The sequence below is a fragment of the Pongo abelii genome, chromosome 3, assembly GCF_028885655.2.
Source record: "Pongo abelii isolate AG06213 chromosome 3, NHGRI_mPonAbe1-v2.0_pri, whole genome shotgun sequence".
Lineage (NCBI taxonomy): Eukaryota > Metazoa > Chordata > Mammalia > Primates > Hominidae > Pongo > Pongo abelii.
In genome coordinates, this window is record NC_071988.2 from 127,778,241 (window position 1) to 127,793,137 (window position 14,897).

The 14,897-nt window shown below is 37.7% G+C and overlaps 1 protein-coding gene across 7 annotated transcripts in view; it reads right to left on the minus strand.

Annotated features, from left to right (window-relative positions):
* The window catches only part of TBCK (TBC1 domain containing kinase), a 267,698-nt gene that overhangs the window by 69,700 nt on the left and 183,101 nt on the right, over positions 1-14,897 (minus strand). For all 7 annotated transcript variants that reach the window (XM_024245819.3, XM_024245820.3, XM_054554234.2 and 4 more), the window contains one exon: positions 9,847-10,022. In XM_024245819.3, coding sequence (XP_024101587.1) covers positions 9,847-10,022 — 176 coding nt within the window. The remainder of the gene's footprint in view (positions 1-9,846; positions 10,023-14,897) is intronic.

Sequence of the window (14,897 nt, forward strand, 5' to 3'; positions counted from 1 at the left end):
AAACGGATTCCCATGAGGCTAACAGCGGACCTCTCAGCTGAAACCCTACAAGCCAGAAGAGATTAGGGGCCTATATTGAATGTTCTGAAAGCAAAAAAATCTTTAACCAAGAATTTCATATCTAGCTAAACTAAACTCTCTAAGTGAAGAAGAAATAAGATCTTTTTCAGATAAGCAAATGTTAAGGGACTTCATTACTACCAGGCCTGCCTTACAAGAGATCTTGAAAGGAGCACTAAATATAGAAAGATCACTACGAGTGAATACAAAAACACACTTAAACACACAGACCAATGTCACTGTAAAGCAACCACACAAACAAGCCAACATAACCACCAGCTAACAGCACAATGACAAAACCCAATCCACACATATCAATACGAACCTTGGATGTAAATGGTCCAAATACCCCACTTAAAAGGTAGAGTGGCAAGCAGGATAAAAAAGTAAGACCCAATAATATGCTCTCTTCAAGAGACTATCTCACACATAATGACACTCATAAGCTCAAAATAAAGGGATGGAGAAAAATCTACCAAAAAAATAAAAAACAGAAAAAAGCAGGGATTGCAATCCTAATTTCAGATAAAACAGATTTCAAACCAACAACGATTAAAAAAAAAAGACAAGGGAATTATATAATGGTAAAGGGTTCAATTTAATAAGACCTAACTATTCTAAATATATATGAACCCAATACAGGAGCACCCAAATTCATAAAGCAAGTTCTTAGAGACCTACAAAGAGACATCGACTCCCACACAATAATAGTGGGAGACTTCAACACTCCAATGACAGTATTATACAGATCACTGATGCAGAAAATTAACAAAGATATTCAGGACCTAAACTCAGCACCGGACCAAATGAATCTGATACACCTTTACAGACGTCTCCACCCCAAACCAACAGAATATACATTCTTCTCATCACCACATGGCACATACTCTTAAATCGACCACATAACTGGACATAAAACAATCCTCAATAAATGTATAAGAACTGAAGTCATTCCAAGCAGTCTCTCAGACCACAGCAAAATAAAAATAGAAGTCTACACAATAAAAATCACTCAAAATCATACAATTACATAGAAATTAAACAACATGCTCCCAATTGACTTTTGGGTAAAAAATAAAAGGCAGAAATCAAGAAGTTCTTTTAAAATAAAGAGAACAAAGATACAACATACCAGAATCTCTGGGACACAGCTAAGGCAGTGTTAAGAGGGAAATACAATACCACCAAATGTCCACATCAAAAAGTTAGAAAGATGTTAAATTAACAACCTGACTTCACAATGGAAAGAATTAGAGAAGTGAGAACAAAACAACCTCAAAGCTAATAGAACTGAGAAATAATTTTAAAAATCAGGGCGAAGTGAAGGAAATCAAGGCATGAAAAACTATTCAAAAGAGCAATAAATCCAGGAGTTGGTTTTTTGAAAAAATTAACAAGATAGGCCACTAGCTAGACTAAGAAGAAAAAAGATCCAAATAAACACAATTAGAAATGACTAATGAAATGTAACCACTGACCCCACAGAAATAAAAATAACCATATGCTCTATGTACACAAACTAGAAAACCTAGAAGAGATGGAAAAATTCCTGGATATATACACCCTCCCAAGACTGAGCCAGAAAGAAATTGATTCCCAGAACAGACCAATAATGATCTCTGAAATTCAATCAGTAATAAATAGCCTACCAACCAAAAAAAGCCCAGGACCTGATGGATTCATAACCAAATTCTACCAGATGTACAAGGAAGAGCTGGTACCATTCGTACTGAAACTATTCCAAAAAAATTGAGAAGAAGGGACTTATACCTAACTCATTCTATGAGGCCAGCATCATCTTTATACCAAAGCCTGGCAGAGACACAATAAAAAAGGAAAACTTCAGGCCAATATCCTTGATGAACGTCGATGCAAAAATCCTCAATGAAATACTTGTAAACCGAATCCAGCAGCACATCAAAAAGCTACTTCACCATGATCAAGTAGGCTTCATCCCCGGGATGCAAGATTGGCTCAACATGCAAAAAATCAATAAATGTGATTCATTACATAAGCAGAACTAAAGACAGAAATTACATAATTAACAGATCCAGAAAAGACTTTTGATAAAATTCAACATCTGTTCACGTTGACAACTCTCTATAAACCAGCTATTGAAGGAATATACTTCAAAATAATAAGAGCTATCTATGACAAAACCACAGTCAACCTTATACTGAATGGGCAAAAGCTGGAAGCATTCCCCTTGAAAACTGGCACAAGACAAGGACGCCCTCTCTCACCACTTCTATGCAACATACTATTGAAAGTCCTAGTCAGAGCAATGAGGCAAGAGAAAGAAATAAAGTGCATTCACATAGGAAGAGAAGAAGTCAAACTATCTCTGTAGATGACATGATTCTATATCTAGAAAAACATGCAGTCTTGATCCAAAAGCTCCTTCAGCTGATAAACAACTTCAGTGAGGTTGCAGGATACAAAAGCAATGTACAAAAGTCACTAGCATTCCTATACACCAATGACAACCAACCTGAAAGCAAAATCAGAAAGGCAATCCCATTCACAATTGACACACACACACACACACACACACACACACACTCCCTAGGAATACAGCACACCAGGGAGGTGAAGGACCTCTACAATGAGAATTACAAAACACTACTCAAGGAAATCAGAGAAGACACAAATGAATGGAAAGACATCCCATGCTTATGGACAGGAAGGATCAATATCATGAAAATGGCTGTACTGCCCAAAGCAATACACAGTTTCAATGCTATTCCTATCAAACTACCAGTGACATTAACAGAACAAGAAAAAACTATTTTAAAATTCATATGGAACAAAATAGGGCCTGAATATCCAAGACAATGCTAAGCAAAAAGAACAAAGCTGGAGACATCATGCTACCCAACTTCAAACTACACTACAGGCTACAGTAACCAAAACAGCATGGCAGTAGTACAGAAACAGGCACATAGACTAATGGAACACAATAGAGAGCCTAGAAATAAGGCCACACATCTATGACCATCTGATCTCTGACAAAGCTGACAAAAAACAAGAAATGGGAAAAAGACTCCCTATTCAATAAATGGTGATGGGATAACTGGCTAGCCATATGCGGAAGATTGAAGATGGACCCCTTCCTTACACCATATACAAAAATCTACTCAAGGTGGGTTAAAGACTTTAATGTAAAACCCAAAACTATAAAAACCCTGGAAGACAACATAGGCAATATCATCCTAAACCTAGGAACGGGTTTAGATTTCATGAAAGAAACCAAAAGCAATCACAACAAAAGCAAAAATTGACAAATGGGGCCTAATTAAACTTAAGAGCTTCTGCACAGCAAAATAAACTATCAACAGTGTAAACAGACTGTAGGAGATTGGTCAGGGTGGTGGGAAAAATTGTAGAAAGATGCAAACCTTCTTGGAAGTCCGGGAGGTTTTACAAAAGCTTTGGAAAAGCATTTGGCTGAAGGCAGCCAAACCCTCTTATCCAGAGCCTGAGAGTGAAGGTTAGATAACAAGGGGATATAAAGGAATTGATCTAGATAAGTTAGTTTACTTAGGCCTTGGAACCTGGCCTTTAATCATCCATGTGCAGGACTGCTCTCTCCAGGGAGGGTGACCATGTTAATTACCCACAAGTGTGTTGGACAAAGACTCAAAGCCTTTGTCATTAAATCTGTACTAATTAAATGCCCACAGCACCAGCTTGTCAGGGCTGTGGCTGCTACAACTCTTTCTGTCAGCGGTCTGGTCCCCTAGCCCGCTCTTTCACTCAATACCTGTGTCTAAGTGCATTCTTTCATCCATCATTCAGCCAGGGTCTGTGGGTCAGACCCAGCAGGTGGTGCTCCACGTGAGGAATGCTGCAATAGATTGCGATGGAACCCTCAAAAACAAAGGTGAAAAGACTGTGCAGTCAGTAAGTCAGTAAGTCATTGGTGCCCACTCGGTATTTCCAAGTTGGAGGGAACTGTTCAGGCTAGGGTTTCATCACAGGACAACAGTTATCAGCTCAACAGCAACAGTATATAAAAGTATTGAAACAGCTGCTTAAAGCTAGCAGAGCCTTGGTTTCGCAGGCTTAATTAAGAGACCTAATGCAAACTACTGTTTCCCATAACCCATGGTTTCCGAAAGAAGGTGCACTAGACTTGGAGATCTGGGAACTAGTGGGCAGAAATCTTAAACAACATGATGCACAAGGGCAGTGGGTCCCAATAACATCTTTAACGTTATGGGCTTTAGTTAGGGTGGCTCTGGTCCTGCTCTACACAGAAGAGCCTAAAAAAGGGAAGGGAGGAGGAACTTGTCACCTACCTCACTGCCTCCATCTCCCTCAGCCCCGCTGTTTCCGGGAAAAAATAACAAAGAGGAAATGGAGGTTTTGCCTGAGCCCCCTCCTCCAAAAAATTGGAAAAAAGACAAGGGATATGCTATAACTATGGGACCCTGTCTTAGGCAAGCGGCATTAGATGGGGAGCTCTTAGCCTGCCTGGTAATGCAAGATCAACAAGGCAATCAGGTACATGAACCCATTTCTTTTAATGCTTACAAAGAGCTAAAAAAAAGCATTACAGAAAACGGAGCAACTAGCCCATTTACAAGAGGGTTAACTGAGGCCACTCTGCAGACCTCTTTCTAACAATGGCCACTGTTGTTTCTCCCCTACCCCTAACGTGGCTCTCTCAAAATCCTATTTGGGTAGAACAGTAGCCTTTAAAGGGAGAGAAATTACAAAGAGCCCATGAATTAGCTGAGGAGCAATTAAAAGCTGACCATATAGAACCGTCAAACAGTCCTTCGAATTTGCCCATTTTCATCATTCCCCAAAAGTGTGGTAAATGGAGACTTTTGCATGACTTACGTGCTATTAACGCTAATTTGCAACCTATGGGGCCCCTTCAGCAGGGGCTCCCCTCCCACGTGGCAATTCCTCGAGATTGGCCTATAATCATTATTGACTTAAAAGACTGCTCTTACACTATTCCCCTTGCAGAACAGGATACAGAAAAATTTGCATTTACAATACCAGCTATCAATAATGAAAGGCCAGCTCGCTGATTTCATTGGAAAGTGCTTCCTCAAGGAATGCTGAACAGTCCTACCATGTGTCAGTATCATGTAAATCAAGCTTGGCTCCCCAGTAAAGAGTTTCCTAATTGCAGGATTACTCATTTTATGGATGATATTTTACTAGCAGCCCCAACAGAGCTAGTACTTTTCAAGTTACATGACTCTGTCGTAAAGAATACACAGTTAAGAAGGTTTAATCATAGAACCTGGAAAAGTACAGATGTCTTCTCCTTGGAAATATCTTAGGTACATACTAATTTCCCAGTCAGTAAGACCTCAAAAGGTTAAATTAAATACTAGCAACTTACATACCTTAAATGATTATCAAAAATTACTAGGCGATATTAACTGGATTTGCCCCACCTTGGACATAACTACTGATAAGTTACAGAAACTGTTTTCTATCTTAAAAGGCAATGCTGCCCTAGACTCTCCCAGGTATTTAACTCCTGCAGCACAAAGGGAAATTGAAGAGATACAGCAAGCTATTTCTCAGAGACAACTAGATTGCATTGATACATGGTATTCAGTTCAATTATTTGTTTTTCCCACTAAACACTCCCCTACAGATGACCCCAGGGCTATGCTTCCTAGAATGGGTTTTTTTGCTCACATACCGGGACTAAAACACTCTCTCCCTATATCCAGTTAGTCAGTAAAGTCATTTATTCAGGATGCAGATGATGCAATCAGTTGCTAGGTTATGACCCTGATATCATCAGGATTCCTTTAAGTAAAAAGCAATTCGAGGCAGTATTGCCTTATCTATGGACCTGCAAATAACACTCTCTGATTACAAAGGCCATATAGAGCATGCCCTTCCTGCTGACAAACTCCTTCAGTTCTTATCTTGTACTTCTGTGGTTTTGCCTACTAAAATAGTTCAATCCCCCATACCTAATGCTTTAACAGTGTTTACTGATGGCTCTGGTAAACATGGAAAAGTCGCTGTCTGGTGGAAATCACATAATTCCCTCACTTGTTCTGGATTTACTAGCACTCAGAGAGCTGAGATTGGAGCCTTACTATTGGCCTTGGAAACTTTTTCCATTCAGCTCCTCAATATTGTTAGTGAGTCTGCTTAGTCTGTTTATTTATTGCAGAACCTTGAGACGACCCTCATTAAGTCCACTCTGGAGCCCACCCTGTGTGCACTTTTTCTCCGACTTCAGCATTTGCTAGATCAACATACACATCCTATTTTTATCACACATATTCGAGCCCACAGCTCACTGCTGTGGCCTGGCCCACTGGCTTATGGCAATGGCCAAGCAGACATACAAGCAGATCAAGCAGACATACAAGTTAGAACATCACTGTTGGACCAAGCTACCCAATCGCATCAATTTTTCCACCAAAACTGGAGAAACTTATCTAAACAATTTCAACTTACCCAGAGATTAGCTAAACAAATTACCCAGCAATGCCCAGATTGCCAGCTCACAGGCATGTCCCCTCCTTATACAGGTGTTAACCCTAGAGGACTAGAACCTAATCAGTTATGGCAAACACCATGTTATACATGTGCCTGAATTTGAAAAACTAAGATATGTACATGTATCCATTAATAACAATTCTCAATTAGCACTCATGCCTTTCCTGGAGAGTCCACCCGATATGTCATTAAACATCGTCTTTTAACTTTTGCATTTATAGGGTGGCCTACAAAAATTACAACTGATAATGGTCTGGCTTATGCCAGCTCACAATTTCAACAATTTTATCACAGTGGAATATCCAACATTCCACAGGCATCCCTTATAACCCTCCAAGGAGAGGCCATAGTAGAACGTACCCACTCTACCCTTAAAAATATGCTCAGAAAACAAAAAAGGGGGAATATGAGTAAGGACCCTGCAACACTACTAGCACAAGCCTTATTTACCCTTAATTTTGAAAATTTAGATGATAAATTTCAATTAGCTGTAGAAAAGCACTTCGCTAAAACCTCTCAAGACATAAAACCTGCAGTTTTATGGAAAGATGTAAACAGTAATGTACGGTGTGTTCCACATGAATTGTTAACATGTGGGAGAGGATATGCTTGTGTTCACACCCCCTCAGGTCCTCTTTGGATTCCAGCACAATGCATCAAACCTTACCATAGCATGACTAGGACCCAACCCAGTACCAGAAATAAAGAAAATGACCCTATAGGACCTACAGCCCCAGACAATGTGGCTTCCTTGGACGACACAGGCCCTGGACAGGGCGCTGAAGAAGAGAAGTTAGAAGACTGAGCGAATCTGCTCTGGACACAGACACCATTCACTCCAGATAATTTGTTCCTTCCTATGCTTTATTAACCTTTTTAATTCTTTCACTTTACCTGCAACCCTCACCTGCTACTCTCTATTGGGCCCATCTCTTAGATACGCCTTTCTTCAGCCCTATTACTTAAACAAACACCCCCTTCTCAGCTTCTAACAACACGACTGCTTGGCTAAGAGGGAATGACATGCCCCAAGTGGGGTTCCTCAATAACGGCACACATTGGACTAAGGTGCCAAGTAACACTACATGTCACTCCTTAATTGGAAAAGAATGTTGCTAATTATACTCATATTTGTCTTCTATTATTTACTAATTCTAGGATGCAAAGCCGGAATGCGAGCAGTGCCCGCCACGCCTGACAAACCTGTTGCTGCACACATCTGTACTCTCCAATCAACAAAACCTGATGCTAAAAACAGAAAAGGGGGAGATGTAGGAGATCAGTCAGGGTGGTGGGAAAAATTGTAGAAAGACGCAAACCTTCTTGGAAGGCAGGGATGTTTTACAAAAGCTTCGGAAATGGATTTGGCTGAAGGTAGCCAAACCCTCTTATCTGGACACTGAGAGCAAAGGTTAGGTAACAAAGAGATACAAAGGAATTGATCTAGGTAAGTTAGTTTAACTTGGAACCTGGCCTTTAATCATCCCCATGCATGACTGCTATCTCTGGGCAGGGTGACTATGTTAATTACGCAAAAGTGTGTTGACTCAAAGCCTTTGTCATTAAATCTGTAACTAAATAAATGCCTGCAGCTCCAGCTTGTCAGGGCCATAGCTGCTGACTCTTTACAGCACCCTCCTCGGGGTCTGTAAGCGGAAGGTCCCCTAGCCCGCTTTTTCACTGGATACCTGTGTCTGAGTGCATTCTTACATCCGTTGTTCGGCCAGGGTCTGTGGATTGGACCTGGCAACTGACAACCTACAGAATGGAAGAATTATCTTTAAGATTAAAATAGGGATTATAATGCTATTTTTTATGGTTTTATGGGAGAATTGCTATGAATAAAGACTCAAGCAAAAGAAATACAAATTAAAAAGTTAAAAACATTAAACAGATTCTAAACTCCTGAAGTATAAGATCAGAAGAACTTCCAGACTAGGGGTTCTTGACCAGTTAAATAGAATTTAATGCCTCATTCGGGAGTCCACTCATCCACTCTGCAAAGAATTTCTAGTATTGCTGAAACCCTAACAACCAGGGATATCAACATTTATACTCTCTCCAAACTCAGAAAAATAGAAAGTAGCAACTTTTCACAAAATGATGAGAATATATCATTTGAAATTGTGAGCTCTCAAATTGTACTGTCAGAAACCTAAGATTCTGTGAATTACTTAATAAAGACTGTAAATGTATAATTTGAATTTCATTTCAAAAACTGGAATTGAAAATATTAACATGAAAACTTATTGCTGATTGAATATCCTTAATCCAAAAATCTAAAATCTGAAATGCTCCAAAATCAAACTTTTTGAGCAACAACATCAGGATCAAAGGAAATGCTCATTAGAGCCTTTTGGATTAGATATTCTGAACTGGTAAGTATATATATATAATGGAAATATTCCAAAATCCTATAAAATATGAAACCTGAAATACTGTCACAAACATTTTGGACACGGGATACTCAACCTGTATATGCCAATTTTAGCATATAAGAAACCATTTACCTGCTAAGCCTAATTTATAGCATTTATAGTTAGTAAATGCTATAAATTTGAACTTATGAAGCAAATTAGTTATAACATTCATTTATATTTTATATATTGAGTTTCTAAGAAAGATGTTAAAAGTTGCTCTGTTTTTAAACAAAGTGAAAACCATTCATCTAGATTCTAGAAAATACACAATCAAAGAATCTGAAGATAATGAAAATAGAAGGAGAAGAGACTGAACTGTTACTATTTTGTAACTCTTCATACTCTAATGCCAATCAAACCCACTGGATGTTACAGTATGTTCAATAGTAAAATCTTTGTAAATAACCTTTTGTAGTTAGTGAAAATACATGTTCTATGTAAGCCAGTGTTTTGAAAATTATAATGAACACAAGGTCAATGTTGAGATGCAGCAAACATTTTCTCTAGGCTATGAGGTAAAACAGGTGTATACTTACTCTTTATCTTTGCTACAATTCCTATCTACAGCATGAAGGATTCAAATGCCTTCAAGAACAGCAATATACACCAGAGAAACACAAAAAAAACAACAAAATATCCCAATATTCTGGCATTGTTTGGAAAATATCATCAGGTCTCTGGCATGTAATGTTATAAAACCTTATGCAAGACCATTCTGGCATCCAGTTTGAGAGTAATTTAACTACTTGAATTCAGAAGAATCCCAGAATTTTTTTTTTTTTTAACCACTTAAATGAAAGGATGCAATACAAATGCAATACAAATAAGCAGTATATGCAAAGGATATACATTAAACAGCATATGCAAAGGATACTCTTCACTATTCCGGATGTCAACCACCAGGAGCTTTGGTTTACTGGACTTCGTTTTCTTGGTGGGTGTTTTGAAGTGGCCTGTCACTGTGAGCTCACACAAGTCAATCAGGTCCTCTGCTGAAATCCGTGGTGATACTTCTGACTTTAGGTCATTTAATGGGATGGATTCTCTTGACTGAAAAAAAAAATGTACAAAAAAAAAAATTGAGAATATTATAGAAAAACAAATTATCTCCAGTAATAGAATATCTAGATAGCAAACAATACAGCATATAAGAGAAGAGGAAACTATCTAATTTTCGCAGTCTATTGTGTAATTCAGTGGTCTCCAACTCCCAGGTCATGGACTGGTACTGGTCCATGGCCTGTTAGGAACTGGGCCACACAGCAGGAAGTGAGTGGCAAGCGAGTCAGCAAAGCTTCATCTGTATTTACAGTTGCTCCCCATTGCTTCATTATAGTCCGAGCTCCACCTCCTGTCAGATCAGTGGTGGAATTAGATTCTCATAGGAGTACAAACCCTGTTGTGAACTGTGTATGTGAGGGATCTAGGTTGCACGCTCTTTGTGAGAATCTAATGCCTGATGATCTGTCACTGTCTCCCATCACCTCCAGATAGGATCATTTAGTTGCAGGAAAACAAGCTCAGGGCTCCCACTGATTCTACCTTATGGTAAGTTGTATAATTATTTCATTTTATATTACAATGTAATAATAATATAAATAAAGTGCACAATAAATGTAGTGTGCTTGATTCATCCTGAAATCATCCCCCTGCACCCCAAACCCAGTCCATGGAAACACTGTCTTCTAGGAAACCAGTCCCTGGTGCCAAAATGGCTGGGGACTGCTAGTGTAACTGATACCTTACTATTGAGGTTTACTTCTTTATTATTTACACCTATAGGAAAGCATTATTTTGATTGACTGCAAGCTCCTGGCTCAAACATGTAGAAAGAGATGAGGCGAAGTTTTCCTTATGAGAGTGCTTTAGAAAAAACAGCTCCTGTAAGTATATTTCACTTTTCTTTAAATATAAATTACTGTTGTTTTGAATTGCATTAATTTTAACTCAGGTAATACGAGAAATTGCATTGTAATTAGGCATACATAGTAATTAAAGAAACTGGTTCTAAGATATGTATTGGACTTTTATAATATAATTTATGTTACATATAAATGGTTGAGTGGAAACTTGATTCTCAGGGATGAATAAAGAGCACCCTAATGCTTTCTTAAATAGCAAACCAAACTAACAATGTGTCTTAACTGTGAAGGAGGTAAACTCAAGACTCCAGGCTATCAAACCCATCCATTGGTTTGTGTTTATGATATTGCATAAAAATGATTCAGACTAAGGGCTATTTACAATTATTCTCTATGTTTCTTAGTAGTAAGAAGGATGAGCCTTCCCCCATAATAGGCAATGCAATACAACACAACTAAATTTAACATAAATTTATTGAGCACTAGTGATCTCTTGAAATCTTATGTGACATGACTTGAGAATTTAAACACTTTAGGCTGAGCGCGGTGGCTCACGCCTGTAATCCCAGCACTTTGGGAGGCCTAGGTGGGTGGATCACGAGGTCAGGAGACGGAGACCATCCTGGCTAAACCAGTGAAACCCTGCCTCTACTAAAAATACAAAAAATTAGACAGGCGTGGCAGTGGGTGCCTGTAGTCCCAGCTACTCGGGAGGCTGATGCAGGAGAATGGCGTGAACCCGGGAGGCGGAGCTTGCAGTGAGCCAAGATAGTGCCACTGCACTCCAGCCTGGGTGATAGAGTGAGACTCCGTCTCAAAAAACCAACCAACCAACAAACAAACAAAAAACCACACACTTTAAAAAATCAAGTGATTAACATATGAGGATTCAAAAAATTTTTGTTTCATAAGTTATTAAAATAGAGTCTAATAATTATCTCATTTACTCATTTTCTCTTTTTTCTCAGTTACATTGTGGAATTCTACACTTAGAATATCCAATTTAGAATCTCTAGGTAACAAAAAATAAACCATATAAATCATTTACCAGACAGATTTATTTAAAAAAATGGTTTTCAATTGGCGTTTCATGTCAGCTCTCACCCCTTGGGTTTCCCCAGTTGTACTCTGAATTCTTCAGTGGTAAAGCACTTGTCTCTCACTTCATCAACTTTTAAATAGAAATGGAAATTGCTAAGCTTTATGGGTTTATGGCTTTTAATAAAAAATAGGCATTAAGAATCTTAATTTTTTAATATTAATAATTAAAGCTACTTAAACATCCTGAAATTAAAAGTGCTTCAGAAAGATTAAAGAGTTTTGAAATCAGCAAGCCATACAATCAATGCTTACATCTCCTTTTTCATTAGATTGCAATCTTTACAGGTATTTTTTCCAGCCTTCACATGAAGTCATACATTTATGAAGATAAAATAAGGAACTTTTTGATTAGCCTAGTTCCACTTTTAGTCATTTTGTGATGAATGCGGCATTTCAAACTGAAGTTTCACCTGAGTGAAAAGAGTGCCCTGACTGATGAAGAAGAGGGTTTGTCCAAAGTATTCTTTATGAAGAACTGAGTGATTTAAATAAAGATTTGACCTAAGCATTGGTTCCAATCAAATGCATCATATGGGAGGAGTTTTTCAAAGGAAAGAGTATTGCTATATGAAATGGTAAGAAAAGGAGAGGAATTGCTGACAAATTTAAATGTTCTAAACTTCAGTGAATGTGTATGTGTAAAGAACTTTAATGTATACAAGTTCTTCTGCAAATGAATTTTAGGAGATTAGTGAATTAAATTTAGAACAAATTATACTACTTTGCTTTAAGAAGAAAATAATTACAATATTAAAAACACAGAACTTAGTTTTTCATAGTTTTATAAGCAAATTTACTATTCATTTAAAATTTCCACTTAGAGGCATAAAAGTAAAACGGTACAACTTTTGTCTTATTTAGTATTATAGATATTGTGTGTCTATATCACATTTTCCTTGTGTGAATGGGGGTTTCAAATTCATGAGACTTTGTTTATGGGTAATGGACAAGACTTAGGATAATTATAAAACAACACTGGAAATGTCCATCAATTTATCATTTCTGCCCAAAAGCCTTTATATACACTGCATGTTAAACTTAGATGTCCACCCAGAAATAAATAAATGTATTTACAGCCAACTGATTCTTGACAAAGCCACCAAGAACTTTCAGTAGGGGAAAGGACAGTCTTTTCAATAAATGGTGCTAGAAAAACTGAGTATCTATATGCAGAAAAATGAAACTAGACCCCTATCTCTTACTACATGCAAAAATCAGATAAAGATGAATTAAAGACTTGAATATAAGACCTGAAACTATAAAGCTACTAGAAGAAAACATTGTGGAAATGCTTCAGGACATTGGTCTGGGAAATGATTGGATAAGACCTCAAAAGCACAGGCAACAGAAGCAAAACTAGACATAGAATTACAACATTCTAAAAAGCTTCTTCACAGCAGAGAAAACAATCAACTCAGTAAAGAGACAACTTGCAGAATGGGAGAAAATATGTGCAAACTCTCCATCAGACAAGGGATTAATAACCAGAATAAATAAGGAACTCAATAGCAATAATAAAATAATCTGATTTACGAATGGGCAAATGATCTGAATAAACATTTCTCAAGAGAAACATTTCTCAAGAGAAAACATACAAATGTTTTCACTAATAAACAGAGAAATGCAAATCAAAACCACAATGTGATATCATCTCACCTGGGTTAAAACTGCTGTTATCAAAAAGGCAAAAAACATGGATGTTAGTAAGGATGTGGAGAAAGGAGAATGCTAGTACACTGTTCGTGGGAATGTAAATTAGTATAGCCACTATGGAAAACAGCATGAGGGTTCCTCAAAAAACTAAAAACAGTTGCACCATATGATCCAGCAATCCTACTGCTGGGCATATACCCAAAAGAAAGGAAATGAGGATATTGAAGAAATATGCACTCCCATGTTCATTACAGCACTATTCACAATAGCCAAGATACAGAACTAACCTAAATGTCTATCAATGGATGAATAAAGAAAATATATATTTATTAATGTACACAATGAATTACTATTCAGCCATTAAAAAAGAATGAAATCCCGCCGAGTGTGGTGGCTCATGCTTGTAATCCCATTATTTTATTGTGCCACTGCACTCCAGCCTGGGTGACAGATCGAAACTCCATCTCAAAAAATAAATAAATAAATAAATAAAATAAAAGAATGAAATCCTATCATTTGCAGCAAAATGGATGGAATTGGAGGTCATCATGTTAAGTGAAATAAGCCAGGCACAGAAAGGCAAATATAGTATGTTCTACCTCGTATGTGGAAACTAAATAAGTTGATCTCATGGAAGTAGAGAGTAGAACGGTAGTTGCTGGGAAAGGTGGACAGGGTGGGTTTGGGACATAGTGGGAGAGTGGTGGGGTGGAGGTGGTGGTGTTGTGGGAGATGGGGATGAAGAGAGGCTGATTAATGAATATGGAAATACAGTTAGATAGAAGGAATAAGTTCAAGTATTCAATAGCACAGAAGAGTGACTATAGTTAACAATAATTTATTGTGTATTTCAAAATAGCTAGATTTGAAATATTTCCAACACAAAGCAATGATAAAGACTTATGGAGTAAATCTATATAAAGTATTTCGAATGGTGTCTGACAAGATAAGTGCTCTATAAATTTTTATCTTATACCTCTTTTCTCACCCCTCACCATCTTGTCCCTTATGCTTCAGCATTAGCACACTACTTGCCTTTTCACGCCACTGTGCCTTTGTACATGTTGTTCCTTCTGCTTAGAAAGCCACAACCTGTCCATCTAATAAATCCCTCCTTGCCTTTCAAATCTCAGTTCAAACACTACTTTCTCTGTGAAGAAAGCCTTTCTAACTCCTGACTGACAAAGTTTCTCTTCTATGTCTTCACAGGTATCTGGTATACATCTTTATTATAATGAGATGAGTCATTTCCCACTAGACTAAAAGCTTCTCAAGCATGAGAAAAATTATTTTTATACCTTGTTTTCCT